Source organism: Cottoperca gobio, chromosome 9 (assembly GCF_900634415.1).
Source record: "Cottoperca gobio chromosome 9, fCotGob3.1, whole genome shotgun sequence".
In the NCBI taxonomy this organism is placed as follows: Eukaryota; Metazoa; Chordata; class Actinopteri; order Perciformes; family Bovichtidae; genus Cottoperca; species Cottoperca gobio.
This window is the reverse complement of record NC_041363.1, coordinates 14,458,463-14,480,782: the sequence shown is the minus strand read 5'-3', so window position 1 is coordinate 14,480,782 and position 22,320 is coordinate 14,458,463. Positions and strand designations below refer to the sequence as shown.

The 22,320-nt window shown below is 39.7% G+C and overlaps 1 protein-coding gene across 3 annotated transcripts in view; it reads left to right on the top strand.

The window, feature by feature from the left end:
- pde4d (phosphodiesterase 4D, cAMP-specific) overlaps positions 1–22,320 on the top strand; it is a 156,269-nt gene that overhangs the window by 49,164 nt on the left and 84,785 nt on the right. Inside the window, exon 1 of one of the 3 annotated variants that reach the window (XM_029439344.1) lies at positions 16,016–16,631. The exons of the other annotated variants lie outside the window; for them this stretch is intronic. Coding sequence (XP_029295204.1) covers positions 16,369–16,631 — 263 coding nt within the window. The 5' untranslated portion in view covers positions 16,016–16,368. Of the gene's footprint in view, positions 1–16,015; positions 16,632–22,320 lie in introns of those variants that run through there. 3 annotated transcript variants of the gene reach the window in all.

The window sequence follows — 22,320 nt, the reverse complement described above, 5'->3', positions numbered from 1 at the left end:
TTGAGATACAAGACACAATGCTGCTTGACTTATTTTGTTACAAATGAAGTATTACCCCTTATATCGTGGAGAAATATACTTTTGTTTTTAATGCTGCATGTTAAAATTAGTGTCTATGATCGGCACTGATTGGTAGCTAATGAGCCAGAAGATAAATATACTATAAAATATTTGGATAATTACCTTTTTTTTATAGTTGCACAAATAAATAGTGATCCAAATCATATGTTCAAGTGGGAGAATTTTGTTTTTACATAATGTAAGTATTCATGGCTAATTGCTGAAGTGGAAATTAGTCTGCATATACACAAAGTTTGATGTCTGAGATTTATTGAACTCAGCGAAGCCTAAATATTGCATAAGTAAGTTTTCTAAATGCACGTTTGTAGTATGTATGCCTTTTTTGAGTTTTAATCTGGACTTTGTTTTAGGATTAATATGCAAATGTTGTCTTTCTGTGTATATTTTATATGTTTCCCCTACAGTTGTTTCAGGGGGGAACTAAGTAAAATCCCCCCCCCGTCGCACGAACCTATTTCTCTCTCTCTCTGTTTCTCTTGATCTCTGAGTGGCTCTAATCTTTCCCAGAGAAGAGTTGTGTATATATAACTTCCCCTCTAGTATCTTTTTGAGTATTCTTTGGTGAAGTATAGAGCAGCATAGATATGCAAGCAGTCAGGATTTAGACTGCACCAAATACACAATGGCTATAAACCACTGTCCCTTTGCTTCCACATAACCAAGATCCATTGCCGCCAAACTGAAGTTTTAAGATTTGTCTTATGCTGCTGTATTAAAAAGCAAATATGGGCCTGACTGAATCTGAAGTTTACTTGGTTTGGCAACACCTATGGCATGATATATTTCATGCAGACTTTAAAGAAATGCATTATCATTTATATTTTCTGTGTCTGTCTGATAATTTTTTTTCTTCAAATGATTTTGCGTTGAGGTGCGTAGAGTGGTAGTTAATGCAGTGCAATTTCTTTTTTTTACCCACTTTGGCTTAAAACAGTGTTTCCAACAGCGTATAATATACCTCTTAATGTGTTGGATTTTTGACTTTTGTATTTCTCTCCTCTCCTTTCCTCCGCTCAGTCTCTGACTGTAAGTGTGTGTGTGTGTGTGTGTGTGTGTGTGTGTGTGTGTGTGTGTGTGTGTCGGTCGCGAAACAGCAGAGGAGAGAATGTAGTACTGAATGCAGTACACACTGAAACATGCACATACATTTGATAAGTAACATAAGCGTTTAGTTTATTTAATAAAAGAGCACCTGTTTGTGAGTGAGTTGTGATTTGGCGCTATATATATATATATATATATATATATAAAAAACAGGATTTTTATGGTGAGTTGTCAGTTCATGTAACCATGTAGCTCAAACACACCACTGATTTTCTCTCACCTAATGTGCAGTAATGGTCTGGAATTATTGTGCTCATGTAAACATACTACAGTGAGACCGACTAAATGCACATTTTGAAACACTTAAGTAAACACCAGTTGTTGGAATTGTGTCATTGTCAGGAATAGACAGGAAATGGGGAGAGAGGGGACGCCATGCAGTAAAGGACTGCGGGTCCGACTTAAACCCGGACTCATTTCGGAAATGAGGAAAAAGTGGTCTGATATCAGAGTTGACGGCAACAAATTTGTTGCTGCATGCTGGCAAAGTGAAGGTGCCACTGGTCGGGTTCAGGCAACAGTGAAACTTACTCGTCTTGATGAGTGTCTGGCTTCTATAAGTGGAAACGGCCTTGTCAGTGGTGTTGTTCCACCGAGGGAAGTAGACACAGACCTGGCAATGGATAAAGCTGCTGTTGGTGAATCGTTGCTTTTTGCTTGATTTTTGAATCGCACACTTTATAATGCCACTTGGTAAATCATTCATAGCTTCTGGGACAGAGAAAAGAACATGGATGTTTCTGATGACAAGGTATGTCACAATTAGAAGCTGTGCAGTGAAGAGGGCAGCATGAGAAGGGGCATTAGAACATGTTTCTCCACTGTCTTTACACGTGTGCGTCAGTGTTTCTGTGGATGTGTAAACATGATCTTATTCTCAGGTTAAATATTCAAACCTTGCATGACAAGTGGCACAAACATCTACAAGTCCCTTTTGTGTGCACTTGTTTCAAAATCATCTCACAGTCAGAAGCCGTTCTTTTGTCTTCTTCATTTGTTTAGTGTGCTGCACATTTAGCTTTGCTGCTCCTTCTGTTCTTACCACTTTGCACCATCTGCAAACGTTTTGGCATTTAGGTTCCTTTTTAGTGTCAAATGTTTCAAGCCCATGGAAGTAGAAGTTGGAGCATGACTTTCCCTGAAGTCTAGATGGCAGCCTTGGATCGGTTCTTGGCTGGATGGTGGGACAGTCTCAAGAACATGGTGGTGTCGGGAGGAGGTGGAATGAAATGACATTGAGGGTCTGAAAACAATGTCAGTTAACTAAAAAATAAACCATATATAAATTTGACTTTCTTCTAATCTACATTCTTATGTTTCATTGTTTATTTGTTACATGTTTTACCAGGTAAAATTACATTACAGTTCATTTAACTGACGCTTTTGTCCAAAGCGACTTACGATAAGTGCAAACAATCATGAGGATACAACTCCGAACAGCAAGAACCTTGCAAGTACATTAGCTTCAAATAGGTGAAATCATTTAAGTGCAGAACAATAGCTTCAAATAAGCCAAACAAATGTAAGTGCAATTTACAAAGATTTTATTTAATGTTTTATTAATAGAAGTTTTAAATGCTGTGATTGATGACTGAGACAGTGCTTTGTTCACCTCACACTCTGTGGTCTCTGCTTATGGCATTCAGCTGTTCCTTAAAGAAAGCCTTGGGAATTGTATTTCTATAGCCTTTACATTTTTCCGGTTCATTATGTTAGATAGCCACAGATGTCTGGGGTTATAATGGTTAGTATATGGTTCTTTACAAAAGAACAGAAAAGCAAAGCAATAAGCCAACCATATTCAGCCGGAAGTAAATAAACCTCCCTGTCTACACAATGGCAAGTACTCAGTAGCAAATGACATATTTTATAATTCTATTTAACAACATATGACAACTTCTATCACCTATAAGCAGCAATATAAAATATTTAAAGGGAACCGATTGCATTGTTAGAAAACGGAATATAAACCATACAATTACTAACAGAAAGGTTTGGCACTTACACATAGCTGCATGCACACAAAAGCAATTTCTTTTTTTAAAGATTATTTTTTTGCCCTGTTGAATAATAGAGCAGAAGATAGACAGAGAGTGGACAACCAAGGGCCATGGGTCGGATACGAACCCAGGCTGCTACTAAAGACTCAGCCTTAGTACTTGGGGTGCCCCCAAAAGCAGCTTCTTAAAACTCCATATGAATTGTTTGTTCAACTGCAGAAACAGAGCAACTAAGAGTCCAAGTGCACTGTTCATTGAGCACCTATTCCTTAGCTATTTTAGAGCTACCTCAGTGAACCAAGAGACAAAGGAAATACTCCAACCTGATTGTTTGTCGCTGATATGCAATCAGCATTGCAGTGTGCTTCTATAGCGGCTACTTTTCCTCAGTCACCATATTTCTGTTCGGTCCCCTGCAGACGACAGACTCGGCAAGAGATGTCAGAAGAGCCATAAAACTGTTAACATGAAAAACATCAGAATTAGTTTTTAATGGTTCATTTTGAATTCAGTCTCCTGACTAAAAGGCTGAAGTTCAAACTCACACTTTGTAATTTTAAGGTGAATGCAAGGACACACAGCCTCCTGACGCTTTTGAAATGTCACAAAAAGCTCATTCAAAAAATCCTTGTGGCTTTGAAATGGCAGAGCCCTGTACTTTACAACTGGGTGGGATTATTATCTTCATTATGTTTCTATGTCATTTAATGCTAATGTATTTAGTTGAAGACCCCTATTAAATACATTTGGTATTCTAATGTAATTTACAGTTGAATGTTTTTACATTCATTACACTTTTAGCAGTGTGGTTTGTAACATTTGGTGTTACATTCACCGCAGGACGAGTGAATCGTGACCGTTTTGTCTGTTATAGTGTGACATAGTTTGCTGTTTCTAAGTGGTCTCGGTGGAGTCCATCCTGTCTGAGCCATCTGGCTTGAGTAGTTGAAGTGTTACGAGGTCCCCTCTTCTGCCGATTAGCAGCCTCTCTGGATCTTTCGAAAGCTGGGTAGCGAAAGCACCAAGGACATATGGAATGAGCTGAAATGAGATGCATCACTGAATCTCTGAGATGTGGCGTAAATCACATGGATAACGATGGAAATTCATGCTAATGAGTTAAAGTTTTTAGGGATAGCCGAATTGTGGATAGTTCAGCATTACAGAGCAGCTGTGTAATGTTGGATGCATTTGTTTCCAGTAACAGCACAGATGCAAACTGATGCAGCCAATAACAAATCAACTTTTCCCTCTGCTTGTGACATCAGCCGTGTGTCATTGCTTTGTTTCAGATTCTTGTTGTTGTTTTCTTCTGTGAGTCTGATGGATACCTAGGGGGCTGCAGTTATAGATGATATCCCCTCTGGGATATAGTTGTTCAATGTTGTCATCAGAAGCAGCTGTGGAGCTGAAAGCTTGTTGGGGTTTCTGAAAGCCAATACTTTTCGAACAAACACAGCAGTGCAATTAGTCTTCTCTATTTTCTTCAGCCGGTATTGAAGAAAGTAATTAATTAAAGTCATTTAATTCAATACATTCCAGTAAAAGACGTCTTGCAACTACATCAAACTTTCCTCTGAAATGTTAGGCATTTAAAGAATGAAACTCTCTGTAGACCATTACCCAATTTGATGAATAAAGTTTGGTTCATATAAAATTAAAGACAAAAATGGATACTCTTCTTTTATATGGGCAATCCCAGATCTGGATCATTACCACACTGTGATCAGCTGTTCCCAATGCTTCATGCTAAATCCATCAAACGTTTTCTTGAGACATCCTGCTTATAGTCAGATACACTCTCTAACCAGGGATGACAATGTAACCTTGTTGGTGGAGGCAATACTCAGTCACTGTGTTCAAGCATATCAGTGTGGCTTTACTTTGTATTGTCTATTCTGTCTCAGGGAGAAGGTGTTATTCTCAAATGTTATATGGTAAAAGAAGAAGAGAGGGACGTAGACACGCATGGTGAGAAAATGGCTTTGTAGAGATTGTCCTACGAGGGCTGGCGGAGAAGGGACAATGTGCATGCAGTATCTTTTACAAAGGGGATATTGTATAGAGATGGCATGCGATATTGAGGTCATCTGAGGTCACTTCATAGAGGTCATGCAGCTCTTTGCTTTGTTGACGTATATCAAAGCTGCGTGAGATGTAATAGTGATTTTTTGGCCAACACAGATCAATTTTGGCAAGTGATTTGTGTAGCCACAATTGATGTGTTGATTCGAGCTTAATTGATGGCTCGTTACTAAACAAATATATAATAAATACAATAAAAAAAAAAAATGCTTGTATGCACGATGTACACAAATGTACATGTAGCATAGATTTGGATTTTTCTTTATCAAATGTTTACGGGGAAATCGGTGACATTGGAACAAAAGTGTGTATGTTTCTCTAGAGTGCTCATTAATAACAACACTCTGGGGAGCGGATGTATACACAAAGCATGGTATAGGAGACAGAAGTGTGTGTGTGTATGTGTGTGTGGGGCTTTGTCCTCTTAGAAACAGAATGTGGGCTACCCAGCAAGTCAGGCAAATCAGCCATATAACCAATTCCCCGGACAAGAAGAAAGCAAAAACAGCCAGCCACCCAACCAAACATTAATTCAGTAAGCAAGCTGCCAGTCAGGTGACTCCCCATCTGCCAAGCAGCTAGGCATTAGGTCAGTCAGCAAGCCAGCAAAGTGCTCTTCCTCACTATTTCAGTGGATTATGAAATAAACATTTGTTTCTGTCTATCTTGGGTTAGATACATTAAACATCTCAGCAGCCCTGTCCATGTCCATGCATGCTAAAACCCTCTTTCCTATTCTCCCAGTGCCACACATATACAGGTTCTGCAGCTTTTATGCTTCTGTTTCTCTTTGCTTTTAATGTATGAACATGGCACGGTCCAGAACCTAACCAAGAGACTGAACACATCTATTTATGACTGGCTTGAATAACATGTCGTCACCATCTGAAAGGAGAACAATGAACGGTAAAGTCCTTGTCTTTTCTTAACAGATATTGCTGATATGCTTTTGACTAAGGCAGTGTGAAACAAATTAGACAAATAACTATTGCAGATGTACTTGTTGAAAAATAGAAATTGCCTGAATGTGATCTGAAACTCAAGCAGCATGCATTTGTACTTTCACTTGATCCATGCAAATTTGATTTGCTGTGTTTGATATGTTCACCCAAGGCTAAAAGTAATGAAATCAGAAGTCAGAAACTACATTAGTATATGTGTGGAAGATGTCCGCTAGCACAGAATATTCACAAAAAGGGCCAAGAGCAAATCATATGAATAAGTTATGACCCTGCCTAAACGTGCTTACTGTACATGGATGTACTAATATGCTATACATCAGAGAGGCAGTGAGAGGCCCATTGAGAGATGTGGTTGTTATTTGAAGTGGTGAGAGACAACTAAATGCCTAGCTTTACACCAGAAGAGATGAAAGTGGAGCAAAGCTCAAAGAAAATAGCCGGGTCAATTGCTGGCAGGTTGCGTGTTTCTCTTCACCACTTGAGTGTGAGCGCTCCACTTCTCCTGCCTGTGAAGATACAATCTGACTTTCTTTTCCTTGCTCTTTTTTTTTTTTATATATCATCTTTTCTTACCCATATCTTACTGACAACTTTGTTATCTTTAAATTTGTTGTTAACTCTTAACTTTTAAGCGTTAGATATGTACTTTCTATTTAGGATATTGAATTTCCTATGATTTATTCAGTCTTGCAGAGCAAAGCTCTTGACCTTTTTCTTTGAAGTTCTTTGTATCAGGGTGGCCACTCAAAATGATCTAGAGAAGGAATAGAGAGCTTTTTATATTAAGTAGTTTTATTATGGCCTCTCAGAAGTCGAGCAAGACTTATCCTCTTATTAGTGTGTTTAGGAGAAGGCTTAGAGCAGGGGTCGGGAACCTTTTAGTCTGGGAGAACCATAAAAGCCTAATATTTTTTTATGTATTTCCTTGAGAGCCATATATTTAATACATTTTTAAGAATAACACGTCTCTGAGTACTAATAGCGGTATCAGTGTTGCATTGAACAGGTGCTATCATTAAATAAACTAAACGCTTACGTTATTTATCAGTTTCAGTGTTTACTGCACGGGTGTCAAACTCAAGGCAATTATAAATCAATGCATGGCACAACCATGGGAAAAGACATTTGAGGAAGTATCTAAATGTGTGAATGAAATGAAAGTGTTTGGAAAGCAAAGGGAAACACACCACAGATCTCTGGGACGAAATTGGATGCAGATGGCTTGTGTACATCTGAGAGAAGAGATGACACGTGCACAGAGACACTGAGCAGGTTTCCTCCTAAAGGGAGTACAGAGGAGTGAAAAGGGACAGCAGGGGAGAGAACACAGAGCCCACCACCACCATCAGGCTTAGACAGGGTCACAGCAACCATGTCCACTGGGGCCACAGGAACGCAGAGAACAGGAGAAATAATACAAAGCTATCACTGCTTTGTGTGTGTGTGTGTGTGTGTGTGCGTGTGTGCGTGTGTGTGTGCGTGTGTGCGTGTGTGTGTGTGTGTGCGTGTGTGCATGTGTGTGTGTGTGTGTGTGTGTGTGTGTGTGTGTGTGTGTGGTCGGTCAGTCAGAATTACATTAAAGCTTCAATCCCACAGTAGATAAACCTTACTTCTCATATTTCTGCCTCAGGAGAAAAATGATGATCTAAAGTGGATGTAAGAAAACCAGTTTTCTTCTATCCAGCCAATTCATAATTTTTTTGGGTGATCTGCTCATGACTGCAAGCATAACGCACACTACAAACTATTGTGCTACCCCAACAATGGGTAGGGGTCTAGAATTTACATAGATTGGCAGTCGAATCAGACTCTTTTATTTCTGGAAAGGACTTTTTTTGCCTTTTTATTATATAGTACAGCTGAAGTTAGACAGGAAGCACAGGTAGTCTTTTTTTTAATTTGCAGATTCTAAAGAAAATTACAAATGGGAGTACCACATAAATAAAGTGACATTTAGAAGTGTAATAGAAACTATTGATATTACATAAACACGCATCTCCACCAGACAACATATGTTCTTATTCAAACACTGATAATAAGCAAAAGATTGTGTACACTGAATATAATTTTAACTTAACTTACTTTAACTTACTGCAGTCTTGTATAGAGCCTCGGACAACAAAGTCACTTTTCTTCATCCACGTCATGTTTAATCAATCTGAGGGGAAGTGAGAAGCGATGACATGTTCATGGTGTTCTTTACTGGGATTTCAATGAAAATACAACAAATAACAGAAATAGGGCCATGTTTCCAAATCATCTTTGCGTTTTTAAACGGATCTTTTAAATGTATGTGATAAAGTAGTGAATTTACATCACGTCTTCCAGGGAATAACATTAAATGAATGTTGGTTACTTTGTATGCCCTCGTTTTCTCCGCTGTGATGAGATCAGCAGAAATAACTTTTATTTTCCTGGTTGCCTCACTTTTATTCACATCACTTAGCTGTTCCCGCGCTCTTCTGCTGGGCTCTTTGTTTTGCTCTTTGTGTGGCTTAGAAACTGTTGATGGAAGTGCTTTGCTTTGGCTGGTGTCAAAACATGTGCCACACCATTGAGTGGGTGTGTACAAGATGAATATGTTTGCTTGAGATTCATGGTTTTCTCTCTGCTAGTATACTGGAGAAGTAAGAGGCTGATGGCTGAACTGGGCAGTGAAACTGTGTGGTTTGACTTTGTACTAATCAAACTAATGACCTGCAGTCAACGGAAGAACAACATCAGATACAATTTAAAATCAATTAAAGAGACATGAACACATCAACTTTCCTATATATTAAAATTAAATTAAAACTACTCATTTAAAATGAGCAAGGTTGTCTGTTATCTTCAATCAATCGATTTGTATTTTATAGCACTTTTCACGTACACAAAAGGTAACACTTGTTTTGATTAATAAAAAAACTTAATACCAACAGAAATAAATAAACACGGGACTGAATAAAACAAGACTAAACTAAATTGAAATAAAAGCCAAACTAAAATGGTGGGTCTTGATTTGGGCCTTAAAATTATAAACATTCAATGTACACATCATATTAAAATGAGGGATATTAGATAGATTCAAAATGTTGTACTGTTTAATATTGTATTCAGTGTAATCAATGTTTTTATATTTACCTGGCACAAAAGTGACTGTTTTTATATTAGATTTTTGGTTTGTTTAGGTGTTTTCTGTCTGTAACTTTGCTTTGTTTATGCTGCCGTCTGTCTGGGTCTCTTAAGAAAAGAGATTATTTATCCCAATGGTCCTTGTTAATTAAAATTTAGATAAAAAATATCTAATTTGAAAATGTTGTTCTACATTGCAATGTCTGTTCAAATTCGATTAATCGTTCAGCCCTGATTCATACTACATGATCTTGACATTTGCAGTACCCTGACCCCCTCCCCCTTTTTTCATCCCTCTCATCTCGCCCACACAATCCGCAATACACATAAATAAATACACATATAGTATTTTCTGCTAATTCAAAGAAGCACATGAACACAAAAACTGACCTGCACATTTAAACATGCATAATACACAGCCTTGCATATGTGTGTCTGAACATTAAAATACATACAAACAAATGCATCTACAGACATACTGTACACGCACAGAGACAAAGAGGACCACAGTGTTTACAATCATGGGCTATTTCTGGAGCTACCCTAGACTTCCTGTCCTTCTCTATCCCCTCGTCCCCTTTCAACCTCTCTTCCTTATCCCTGTGGTCATTTGTATTCATCTACCTCCATTTACTGTCACCCTGCATCTGTTACAGTCTGCTGTGAGCTCCTCTCTCGCTTGGAAAGCTACTCTACTATTTTTCCTGCCTTTCTCTCCTCCGTCCCTCTTTTTTTGATTCTCCCAAACCCATTTCCTCTCATCTCGGCAGGCCATGTGCATGCCAGAGTGACAAGAGATAACAACTACTGTCATGCTGCTAAATAAATGCAACTGAATCACAAGACGGGTACATAAAAGCTACCATTCAACTGTACGCACACTTTGAATGCACGCATTTAATCAAATGTTCCCGCAGAGTATTGTAATGAATCTCGGCCAGGGTCTATATTACTTTCCTTGGCAGGGATCCCAGTAATAACTGGGAATCCCTGAAGTTTTAGCTTACTAGGTGATTATTCTGTCTTGACGCACACTGGTTACGACTCGTAATGCTTTGAGAATTGCAGTGCTGAGGACAGTGTCAAAGTAATTCTAACACACATTTGTGCTCAAGGTTAGTGTTGGATATCAGATATAATGCGCTGGCTTTAGAAAGCAACTTTTGACCATCAGTGTAAGGGAGGGAATTATACCGCAGTCCCTGTCAGGGTCACTATAACAGCTGTGCCAGCAAACTAACATGAGATAACCTCACTGTGGCTGAGACACCAACTCTACAGGTCGCCAGGAACATTTACTAGAATAATATTAAAAGGAGGCATACTGTAGCAGGTAGAAATATGAGGATTGAAACAAACAGGAAAAGAAACAGATCACTTTATGAATAAAAATAAGAATATAATAGTTATACTATATCTGCCCATTCAGTACTGTTCAAGTGTGATCCAAAGGGTTTTGTTTTGCTGATATACTTGCATGTAGGACAGGTTTTGTTTTGCCCCCTTCGGTTTTCAGCTCGCTCTCGTGAGCCAGCGCTGGGTTATATGTTGTTGAGCAGTGATGCAGAACCATGGGTCACTTGAGGTCTGCTGCCACATTTTATGTCATTCGTAAAAACCTTTGATCGGCATAACACACCAACGTGGCTCCAACAATGCAGAGCCACGTTGTATCAACCAGCATGTATTCTGCAACATTTCTACACAAATGCTGCCATCTATTGGTCAAAAACCTGAAATGAACTCTGTGCTTGATATTGGATTCTCAACCAGAACCTGCTTTCATGATGTTTATGTTATGGTACATTTATAGCACACAAAAGAGAGCATTGCTACCATATCTGGCCCTTTAACTAATAGTGTGCAAATTAATACTGAAAAATCATTCTCCTCTTACTTGATAGAGACATGGCAGTGTGAATTATGAGCAATGGCTAGAACTGATATTCACATTTTTTAATAGAAACAATCCTGTACTAGTATGAGTTTAAACTTAAATGCAAAATGTGGGGATACCTACAAAAATAATAAAAAATATTCTCATATATACATTTTAGCAGCTGTGGAACCAGCCATTGGTGGAGGTGCCCTCTGACTTCTCTGATGTGTGTGAATATGTTTTGCCCCATATTATTTGCAGCAAATAATTGATTAAATAAATGATTTTTTCTTTCTTCAGATTTACAAATGCAGTACATATGCATGAATACTCTCTTCCAATTTATTTGAAAGGAGGCATAGATTCTTTGCTAAAAATACACAATCCATTTTACACAGGCTTAGATCTTTTGCACCTTTTTGAATGGCTTTCTGCACAGCAAAGGGAGTTGAAACTTGTTGCACTATTTAGTTTTTCTCTGCACTACCTTTTAACATTCATGGTCAGCTTATCACTGGGGATAATTTGATTGTGTCTAAATGTTCATTTGATCTGATGGTGTCGACTTAACTTAATCATGAGTTACACTCGGCAGTGTTGCTAATTCTGTGTGAAGAAATTCAAGGAAAGTTTTGCCTGTTTCCTGGACCAGTCACTGAATTGCACAGTGGTAGAAGATGTCCACTTGAGGGAGGCAAAGCTGCATTATGATTTTGAAGGCATCGTGTCTGTTAGTAATATAATGGCTTGAAAAGACTCAGATCTATATTGTACTTTAGAGAAACTCTCATTTAAGTCACCCCTTCAGGTCCTCTGCTATTTAAATGCTCGCCACCCCCTGATCCCCCACTAAATACTATTTAATAGTATTTAAGCACTGTCCCATCACGATTCATGTCTGCTCGACAATTACATTTATGTAAGTGGTAACTATAGCAACAGGTTCATGTCATTATTGTTGTCATCGTAGACTTCTTTAGGCATAATATGAAATTAAGTGCCCTGATTTGATGGTCAGGTGTCACACAGAGAACCCTTTGCCAGACTCTAAACTGTGCTCTGTGAGGTGAGGGCATGCTGTGCCAAAAGAAAGGCATCCAATCTGTCAAGATTAAACTATATTTTTGCAAGAAGATTGTGGGCAATGAGCTCAGATTTACACACAGATTTGATGTTATTTCAGTGGGCAGTGGACCCCCATCATTTTTCACACAGAGGTTTTGTTTTACAAAGAAGAGAAATGGAAAATAAAAGCGATTAGACAAAACATTTGTCAAAGTCGGAGCTGAATTTTGTTTGAATACAAACACGAGACTAAATATTCTGATCTTCTGTTTCCTCTGTGTATGGTGTAGTTAGAAGATACAGTAATCTGCGCTATTATATTATTGTCTGCCGATCAGGTATGAATCATATATCTGTTACATATCCTGTAGGCTAGTACATAATGTACAAGGTTTGAGGCTTTATCATCCACACCTACACAAAATGATACATTTTTGTGAAGCCTATAAAGTTCAGTTCTTGACTCCTGGAGAGGAGTTTATTTACGTATATTTTTGCCTTGCCTTTGGTGTTTTTGTCCAAACAAACTGTATTATATTGGATGAAGTATTTTTTTGTGGACTACTATATTACACTTCACTGTGTACATGCTTTTGTGTCCACTCCCTGTGTAATGAAGAAAGTGAGAAAGTCTACTACTCCAGTGTTTTCCCTACCATTGTTTCCCCCAACGGAGCCATGCGCCCCCCCCCCTGAAATTCAAGGTGTTTGTTTGTTTTTTTCTAGAGTTTTTTTTCAAGATTTTTTAATATATATATTCACAACTCACTTTTCACATTGAACAGGTGCTCTTTTATTAAATAAACTAAATGCTTATGTTATTTATCCAGTTTATGTGCATGTTTCAGTGTTTTCTGTGTTGCTTTGCGCATTCACATTCTCTCCTCCGCTCTGTTTTGCGAAGGGCGGGGCTTCGCTCACACACCCACACATGCGCACACACCTACAGTCAGAGCGGAGGAAAGCAGAGGAGGGAACTAAATAGAACCCCCCCCCCCTTTGCACGGACCCCGTCTAGCCCAGACAGCACCCCCCCTTTCAGAATTGTTTTTCTTTCATAAACATTTTGGATAAACAAAAAACATCAGGCTTTTGTAGGGCTGCAACTAAAAATAATTTTCCTGATTGATTATTTTCTTGATAAATCAATCATTTGGTCTATAAATTATAGTGAAACATGTCCATCTCAATTTCTCAAAGTCCAAGGTGATGTCTTTAAATTTTTTGTCAGTTCAAACCCAAAAGATGTTCAGTTTAATATGATATACACCAAGAAACAAAGGAAATCTCCATATTTGAGAGCAGATTTTCTGCATCAAAAATGATTTCATCGATTATCAAAAAAGTTGCCGATTATTTTTCGATCAACTAATCGGTTAGTCGACTAATCGTTGCAGCGCTGTGCTAGGTGCACATCGTGCTTTAATTTATGTTCTCATTGCGTGCCAGTTGTTTGAGTACATATACTACAGATTTGTCCTGGCTTTCCTTTTCTTGATTTTGTTCGTCCAGCCTTAAGTTTTTGACAAATCCATTTGTCCCTCTCCATCCATGTTGTCCCTGGTAACTAGGGGGAAATGCACATAGACGTCACGTGCAGTTTTAAGAAAAAATGTTTTTCCGAGAAAAGGAGACTGGCAGCAGAAGAGAGTAATGATACGAGTTCATCATGTGAGAGAAAAACAAAAATGAAATATTTGCTCATAGAATGGCATTTATCTCCTCTATTGTGAGGTGATGATAAACTGCAAGCTGTCAAATGAAGGGCAGCAGCTCTCCATTGCTGTCATGGCTGTGTATGACTGACTGTCATAGCTTGGCAGCATGTGATCATTCAGTACAAATAAAGCATTAAAAAATCACCAAGACTGGAGAGCAGACAGGAGCTGTTAGGGTATTCTGAGTGGCTACTAGGGTGTTACTAGGTGATTGCTGAGGGATGCAGGGATGGTTGCTGGTCTTGCATGATAGTACTAAGTGTGGTTGATAGTGTATTTGTGAATGACTGCTAGCTTGTAACCATAGTCTGTATAAAAGTGGACGTAGCCTCTGTGACGTCACCTTTTGATTTGTGGACTACCATTTTGAAGCTTCAAGTTTGTTTTGGCTGTCACCTTCTTGTTTTTTTTTAGCCAGAAGTGACCCTATTTAGATGAGTGGGTGTATCTGGGGAAGAGCAAGGCCAGGCGGGGCCTGGTACTGTTAGCATAATAACTGCAAAGTCACCAGCTACTGCTAGCTAGGTAGCTTGGTTAGCAAGGTGTGATGAGCGCAGACACCGAAACCTTCTAATTAGTGCTTACATAAAAATAAAATGACAATTGTACTCACCGGAAAAACTGCACAGACGCTTTGGACGGTCTGTTGGTGCAATTAACCGCACAACAAGCCATAATATTTATCTGATATTTGCATGAAAATTCTCCAAAAGGCACCAACACCACAAACATGTCCGAGAGGTCAAGCTGTGACTTCTCCCGCCTATTACTAAAAGCAGCGACCCCCTTAATCATGCATACCTTTAAAAACAACCCCTCCTACTGTTGTCATAAATGGGGAAATTAGCTATATATTTTTGAATTGGGCTATAAATATGTTTAAATGCTTAAAATGTGACATTTTAGGGGGTGTTGCTGGGACAGGTTAAAGTTACTCCTGTTGAATGCTGAATAATTAAATGATGTGTATGTGCTGTGGGGCACTTGTAAAAGCTGGATGAATAGTGCATTAACATTGTTGACACCTTGAGGTACGTTTTTAAGAATGTCTAGTAGTTGAAAGTAGAACAACTCAAATCTGGTTAGAGGCAGGTATGCTCTGCATTCCAGATAAGCTGCTGGTTGCTAGGCTGTGGAGGGAAGGCTAGGGGTTAGCAAATGAGATTCAGCAGACAGTGTTTTCTCATTTATTAGCATGTTTCCGCTCATTTGAAAAACAAATTGTGAAAAGGAGTGGCAGAAGCTAGGGGCAAGATGACGCTGGTTGCATTAAACTCCTTGCTTTTTCTTGCTTATGTGCAAATAAGCATGATAAGCAATAACAATGCAAATGCAAATATGTGCACATGCGCACTTACAGGTGTACACATGGCATCATTCGCTGTCAGGATTGTGGGTTACTCAATAACTAATGTGTGCTTTTAGTGTGGTCTGCTGCATTGACAAATGCACCCTCACAGATGCATGTGCCTCGGCTCTCAAGCGCATGTATGCATATATCATTTTTGTACAATCTTACTAAAGCTTACCTTATCTCTCCTCATACCTCGTTTTTCTCCTCTCTATTGTGCATTACACACACACACACACACACACACACACACACACACACACACACACACACCACACACACACACACACACACACGCTCTGCTCAGCTCCAAAGGATCAGTAGCTTATAAACTGGCTGCAGTCAGCAGTCGGTCTCTCTGTGGAGGGAGAGGAAGGAAGGATAAATTGCTTCGACTGGATGGAACGGAGCTCCACAAATCTTCTCTGGATCGAGTTATACTGTGCTGGGATTTTTATGGGTGAACCATCGCATATTTCCGGTGTTCTGGGCTGGAATAGACTGAATTAGCTCAGCTAAACTCTTGCTTGATTTCACTGGACTGTGTTGAGTCCGCCTGCAGGCCTGGGGAGACGGGGCTGGAATAGACGGAATTCCCTCTTCTTTTTTTTTGCTTTTGCATCCCGCCCTCCCGTTCTCCTACTTCCATCCTCCCCTCATGTTCTCCCTTGCACTTTCACAGCAGACATCCAGTGTGGCAGAGCAAGGCAAAGGCAACAGCCCTCAGTGTTTCTGATCATCTGCTGGCTCCTTAAAAGACGCAAAGGGAGAAAGAGAACAGGGATTTTCTTTTATAGCACCTGTTTTGTATGAGAGGGAGCTGCTGGTGTGAGGAATTACCAGCGGAGCTTTTCAGTTTATCATCCAGAGGATTTTTGGATGTGTCTTTTTTTCCCTCTTTGGACTCTAACAGAGAAGAAGCACACATTAGCGTGTGTATTGTATCTCTGATATATCTTGGCTGCCTTTACTGTTCATTCATTTGGCTGGTGGTGGTGAAGCCGGGGCAGGCATGGCCCAGCAGGCAGGCATTGCGGTGACCCTCCAGGACACCCTGGCAGTGCCCCCCATGCCCAAACACTCTGGCTTGAATGAAGACCTGGTAAAAATTCTGCGGGAGAACCTGCTGCAGCCGGAGAGGCCAAGAGGACCACGGCGGTCGCCCTCCTCCATCTCCCCCCGCCTCTCTCCCCGCAACTCGCCGCGACTGCTTCGCCGCATGCTGCTCAACAACAACACCCACAAACAGAGGCGCTTCACTGTCGCACACACATGGTGAGACTTAGATGGACTGATAGAGACTGGAAGATTGATAGCTATTGTCACTTTGTTAGTGGATGGGGAGCTGCACATGCTTATAAAGTGCATATGCACGTCTGTCTTTGTCAGACATGTGGTTTAAACCGCACCCTGGCAAACTTTCAAGGTCGGGATTGTGTTTGTTGAACGATGTGTGCGAGGGAGGTGGCTGTGTGATGAGCCTTTTAAGTAAATAAACTTTGTTTGCGGTTTAACTTGAATGCTTTCCTTTCACACAGAAATGGCAGGAGTGTGCGTGAGCAAATCTCTCTTGTAGGTTATTCATGTCAAATCTCCTAGGAGACCCTCTTCTCACCTTTTTAGATAATGAGTTTCTCTTTCGCTCTTCCTCTGTGCAGCTTAATCTCCATTTGTATCTCCCCCCGTGTGTGTCTGTTACCCATCCCTACACCTCTCACTCCCCTGGCCTCCCCCTTCCCCTGCTGTCTCTGCTTTTACCTCTGTGTGACACACAATAGTGCAATACGTAAAGCTGCCTGTCTTGTTAGATAGGTGGAGTAGGAAGCCATCCATCACTACATTTCTTCCCTCCTACTGTGGTTTTCTCTCCACACCTGCCTGCCTGCAGTTTTTGACTATTAATTAGTCTTCTATTCCTGGCTGTCTATCAGCCTCTGTTGCACCCGCCCACGCCTCACCCCACTGCTTTCGTCTCATATCTATTCCCCCCTCTATCGCTCCTCCCCACTCTAAAAAATGTTCTTCCCTTTAACCAATTCAGTCGTTCCCCTCCACCACCTTCCCTTTCGCCCCCACCACCCAGCATTCTCATCTCCATCTTAATTTTTTTTTCACTCATATCTTTCTCATCCCTCTTTATATTTCCTGCGCCCTTCTATCTCTGTCTTGTGTCCCACTTCTTTTACTCCTAATATCTTCCTTTAGACCTCCCTTCTGGCATCTGGTTCAGGCTCATGTTATTAAAAAATGTGAAATATTCTCACTCATAACTCCACATATCAGAATACTCTGCTACTTCCCATTTCTCTCCTTTATTCCCACCTTTGCTTCAAGGTGTGTTTTATCTAAATTGTTTGATCGCGGGCAGTTCCTTCCAGTTTTCTTTTTCATATACATATATATATATATATATATATACATATACATATATATATACATACATACATACATACATACATACATACATACATACATACATACATACTGTACATACATACATACATACATACATACATATATACATACATATCATTGTTCCTCCCTGCTTCTTTTCCCCCACTTGGCTTCTTATAGCTGATGATGCTAATATCTCAGGGAAATATACAGTATATCATGGCTCCTATAGCTTTGTTCTATTTTAGAGGCTTCCTGTGTGTCTGTATAATTTAAATGTTATGAATTAATTATCTGTGTGCAAAATGATGCGGTCTGTGTGTACGTACAAATGTGTTGGTTTGTATGAGATTGTTAATTCAGTTTATGTAACTTCACATACCACCGTCATTGTTCTCCTATGTGCCGCTTTCAATAGAAAGCTATTTCTCACAGATCCATATTGAGTAGAAGAAACACTTTCATCCTTGGATTGGATTTTCCCTGTTCTGTTATGACGCTCCCACTTGTTAAAGATCTGCATCTGATGAAAACAGCAGGATTGAAAAGAGCAAGAGGTACTGGTGGCATGATGTTGCATTCATTATAGATTAGAAAAAACACCATGCTGCTGCTCAGCGTATTCTGTCACGATGACACTCAGTATGCACATGGAGGTAACCTTCTGGTCATTCTTTTAAGGGGGCGAATCCATTTTGAATTGTGTCTCCAACTAAACCACTGATTTATGTGTCAACGATTCACATCTGCTCCCTCTTTGAGATGCTGTCAGTGTGCTTTTTAGCTTGACGTTGTAATAGCTAGTTGTCTCAAGGATTTCCAACCGTCTTCTATTGAGGTTTTGACTCTCATCGTGTGTTGAGCTGAGCTGTATATCGTATATGCAATGAAATACATTTTAAAAGGGCAATGTTGGCACTATTTAGTCTTATGGAAAATGAAAAGACCATGACCAACAACTCCACAGACAATATTTAAGATCATTTTAAGAATTTATAAAAATCTTAAGGTAAAATAACGTTACTATTAGACTTAAAAGGTGTATTTGAAATGTCAGTCTTGAGTAGTTTCTCATAGCTATCACTCATTCTGTGTTTAACCTTGACTACAACATTTGAATAAAGCACTTTTCTGGTTTCTGCTCGCACATTCTTCACAGCCTGTGTTGTTGATGCTGGTTGGCCCTCACCTTCACGAGCTGCGGAAAACATCTCTGTGAATGAAATAGAAAGAAGGAATGTGTTTGTTTCCACGTGTCTATGTGGATCTAAATGTAAAATGTGTATTTTGTTAGACACTGGTCTTTGCGTCATGACTGTTTGGCTGCCAGCAGAACAGTGATCACTAAATCCCTGTGTAACCTGTTGGTCATGTACCTGTGTTGAGACTTGACATTTGAAAAGTGTCGGACAGAAATCATCCAATGAGTGGGGGAGGGTACAAGATACATCGCTGTGTTTTTGTGTGTTTTTGTGTGTTCATGAGTGAGCAAGGGCACTGGAGAGATACGATTTGTTTGTAAGAGAAAAACACCATCAAAGGGCTGTAAGCAGGAAGGAGGTTGACAACTGCAGTGCAATTTACTCTAATCATCTCCTCATTGTTTTACAGCTGCAGGGAATCATAGGGCCACTGTGCAGTGAATCTGGTGACATACACAGCCCTCAGCGGCTCCACTCCACACTTCATTAACAAGACAATCCTTCTCCATGGACAGATTGGCCTGATGTACTGCTTCACTGTCCTTATCGGCACAACACTGTAAAAACCGTACACAAATTGTTTAACAATCACTTTGAGAATACTACAGAGAATTTATCCTAAATGATTAGCTTCTCTGCTATGGAATTTGACTGGTTGTAGTTATTTACAAAAAGAAGGTACTTTGGAGATTAATAGACTGTAATGATCTGCTGAGTTCAGATCAAAAAGGATTTGGTCTAATTTTACGGTAAAGTTTTAACTCCAAACACTCCCAATTGTTGACAAACTGATGATGGCAGAATGGAATTTTGAAAGCTGTAAATATTTGAGCCGGGCTTAATTTGGATTTTAAGTAGTGTGTGGTAGTTATTATTCATTTGTTGCCAGTATTATTAAAACCTAAGCTGCACAGCACTACTGCACCTCCATCAGCAGCAGAAGCATTAGTGTGGCTTTCTGCATGGAATTAAAGAGAGTATCTGCAAAACTGGGTGTGTTGACAACAGATTTAAGACTCAGTACTACATTGTTCCTTGCTATCACGGGATATGTTTAGGATTTGAGTGGTTTTAAACTACAATAGTTGGAAATATGCAATCATCAATTTGAAAGGCACTGAAGTTGATGGTTGGTTGCATCCAGCGACACAGCAGTTGCTAATCATTCCTTTTATATGTGATGACTTTTTATTTGTATGTTCAGTGTGAGCAACTGTCTTTCAGATATAGTTAGTAGCATCAGCCCGCTCTCTAACATGTTTACATGTTTGGTCTTGTGATACACTATGACAGGATGTTAATTACTTTCAAGAGTCATGTCTGCTTCATAATGACAGTGAGTTGACAAGACCCTAAGCTAGCTAAATAATAATCATGTGTACACATGATTGAAAAATATTGATAATTGATTGCTCTCCGCTTCACAAAGGCCCCGTACATATAAAGCAAGTGCTGAATGGTTTGCTCTCACCTTCAAGTGACAGACAGAACGACACTCACAAATCAGTTTTTTGTATTCTCTCCACCAGAATAACTCTGTTGATATCCGGTTTTCAAGTTTCCGCCTCACTGACCCTGAGGTATTTTTAATGCTGTTGCACAACAGCATCTGATGCTGCATTGCAACATTGCAAGTGTCTCTTTATGTAACAGGAGAGGGGGCTTTCAGCTAGGGGAGAACAGGTGGCTCCGACCGGTGGTGCTGATGCCAGTGCTTCTTCTTTGGCTGAGTGGTTCAACTGGGGAGTTTTAGTGGGAATGGCTGAAGGATTGTGGACTTGATGGATTGATGGATAGCTGGGTGAAGGGTTTATGATAGATGTGTGAATAAATGCAGGAAAGGCAGAATGGATGGAGGGAAGGAGGCAGGGCAGAAGAGAGGGAGAATGTGGGAGTAAACTGAACACAGTGGCACTAATCCAGGCAGAGCATGACTCTCTCTACTTCTCACTGGGTTATATCATCTCTTTGTCTCTATCTCTCAGGCTGTCTGTCTGTCTGTCTCTCTCTCTCTCTCTCTCTCTCTCTCTCTCTCTCTCTCTCTCTCTCTCTCTCTCTCTCTCTCTCTCTCTGTCTGTCTGTCTGTCTCTCTCTCTCTCTCTCTGTCTCTCTGTCTCTGTCTCTCTCTCTGTCTCTCTCTGTCTCTCTCTCTCTCTCTCTCTCTCTCTCTCTCTCTCTCTCTCTCTCTGTCTGTCTGTCTCTGTCTTTCTCTCTGCCTCTGTGCCATTTCTCTCAGGCAGCTACATTAATTGTTGGTCAAGATTTCGCAGTTGTTTACAAATACACCATCTCTCCATCTGACTCGTCATATGAGTCATGGTTGTACTGTAGCATGTACTTAATCAATCTATTAGTTAACGGTAGAAAATCTAACGCCCACACATTTGATAAATGATAGATCGTTTAGTCTTTCTTTAGTCAATATTCTGTTTTTTTTAGGTTTTAGACTGTTGGTTGAATAAAAGTTCAATTTTTAAACCTTTTTTAACCTTCAACCTTTAATACTCTTGGATGTTTTAAGGTTAATTTTTCTATTTTTAAATGATTAATTTAGAAAATAATTGTTAGTTGCAGCCCCAATCACCAGAATATCTTAGTGTGAAATGTGAAGGCAAAAATAGCTGATTCTCCTCCACATAAATTGAAAAATATTTAGCTTGCAAGAGCAGTGCATATGTGTTAGGGCAAATTAATAAGTAACACCGCTCTGTAACAAAATGCCCTGAAATCCCAATTGAGCCAGTGGCCCAAATACAAGATGCACTTGTCTGTCAACCTTCCTGGTTAATACAAATTAAATATGAGGTGGTTCAGATGGTTAGATTCAGTATTCCTACTGACTGTCAGAAACATGTTTGTTTCTTGTCACTTTAGATGACATTAATAGACAGCGCCATTTTGCCCATTGTTCTTTTTTTATTCCCAGCCTCCCAGTTCATTGTCCATAAAGTCCTAACATTCTTTGTTTTCAGGGTGTAGCTTTGCTCAAGTAATTACCTTCCATTCCTTTATGGTGGCTTTGGATTGCAGCTGTCATCCTGCTGTGCAGCAAGCAGGATTCTCCAGGTTTTATCAGCCCAAACACTGCTCTTCACCCGGAAGAATAGAGTGCCTGTGATTTGCATACATATGAGCGTTTGAGCAGTTCTGCTGCTGCTACTATGCTAACAGTGCTGGCTGCGTGATACATCAGCACAGGACAGGCTTGTCATTCCCAAAGACTAAATCAATGAAATCACATGCACATGATTTTGCAAACATGCACACAAACGTATACTAATAGATACATACACACTCACTATATGTGATTATTTCAATGTTAGAGATTAGACAGGACCCTGGTTGTGACTCAGCTTCGACTTTGTATT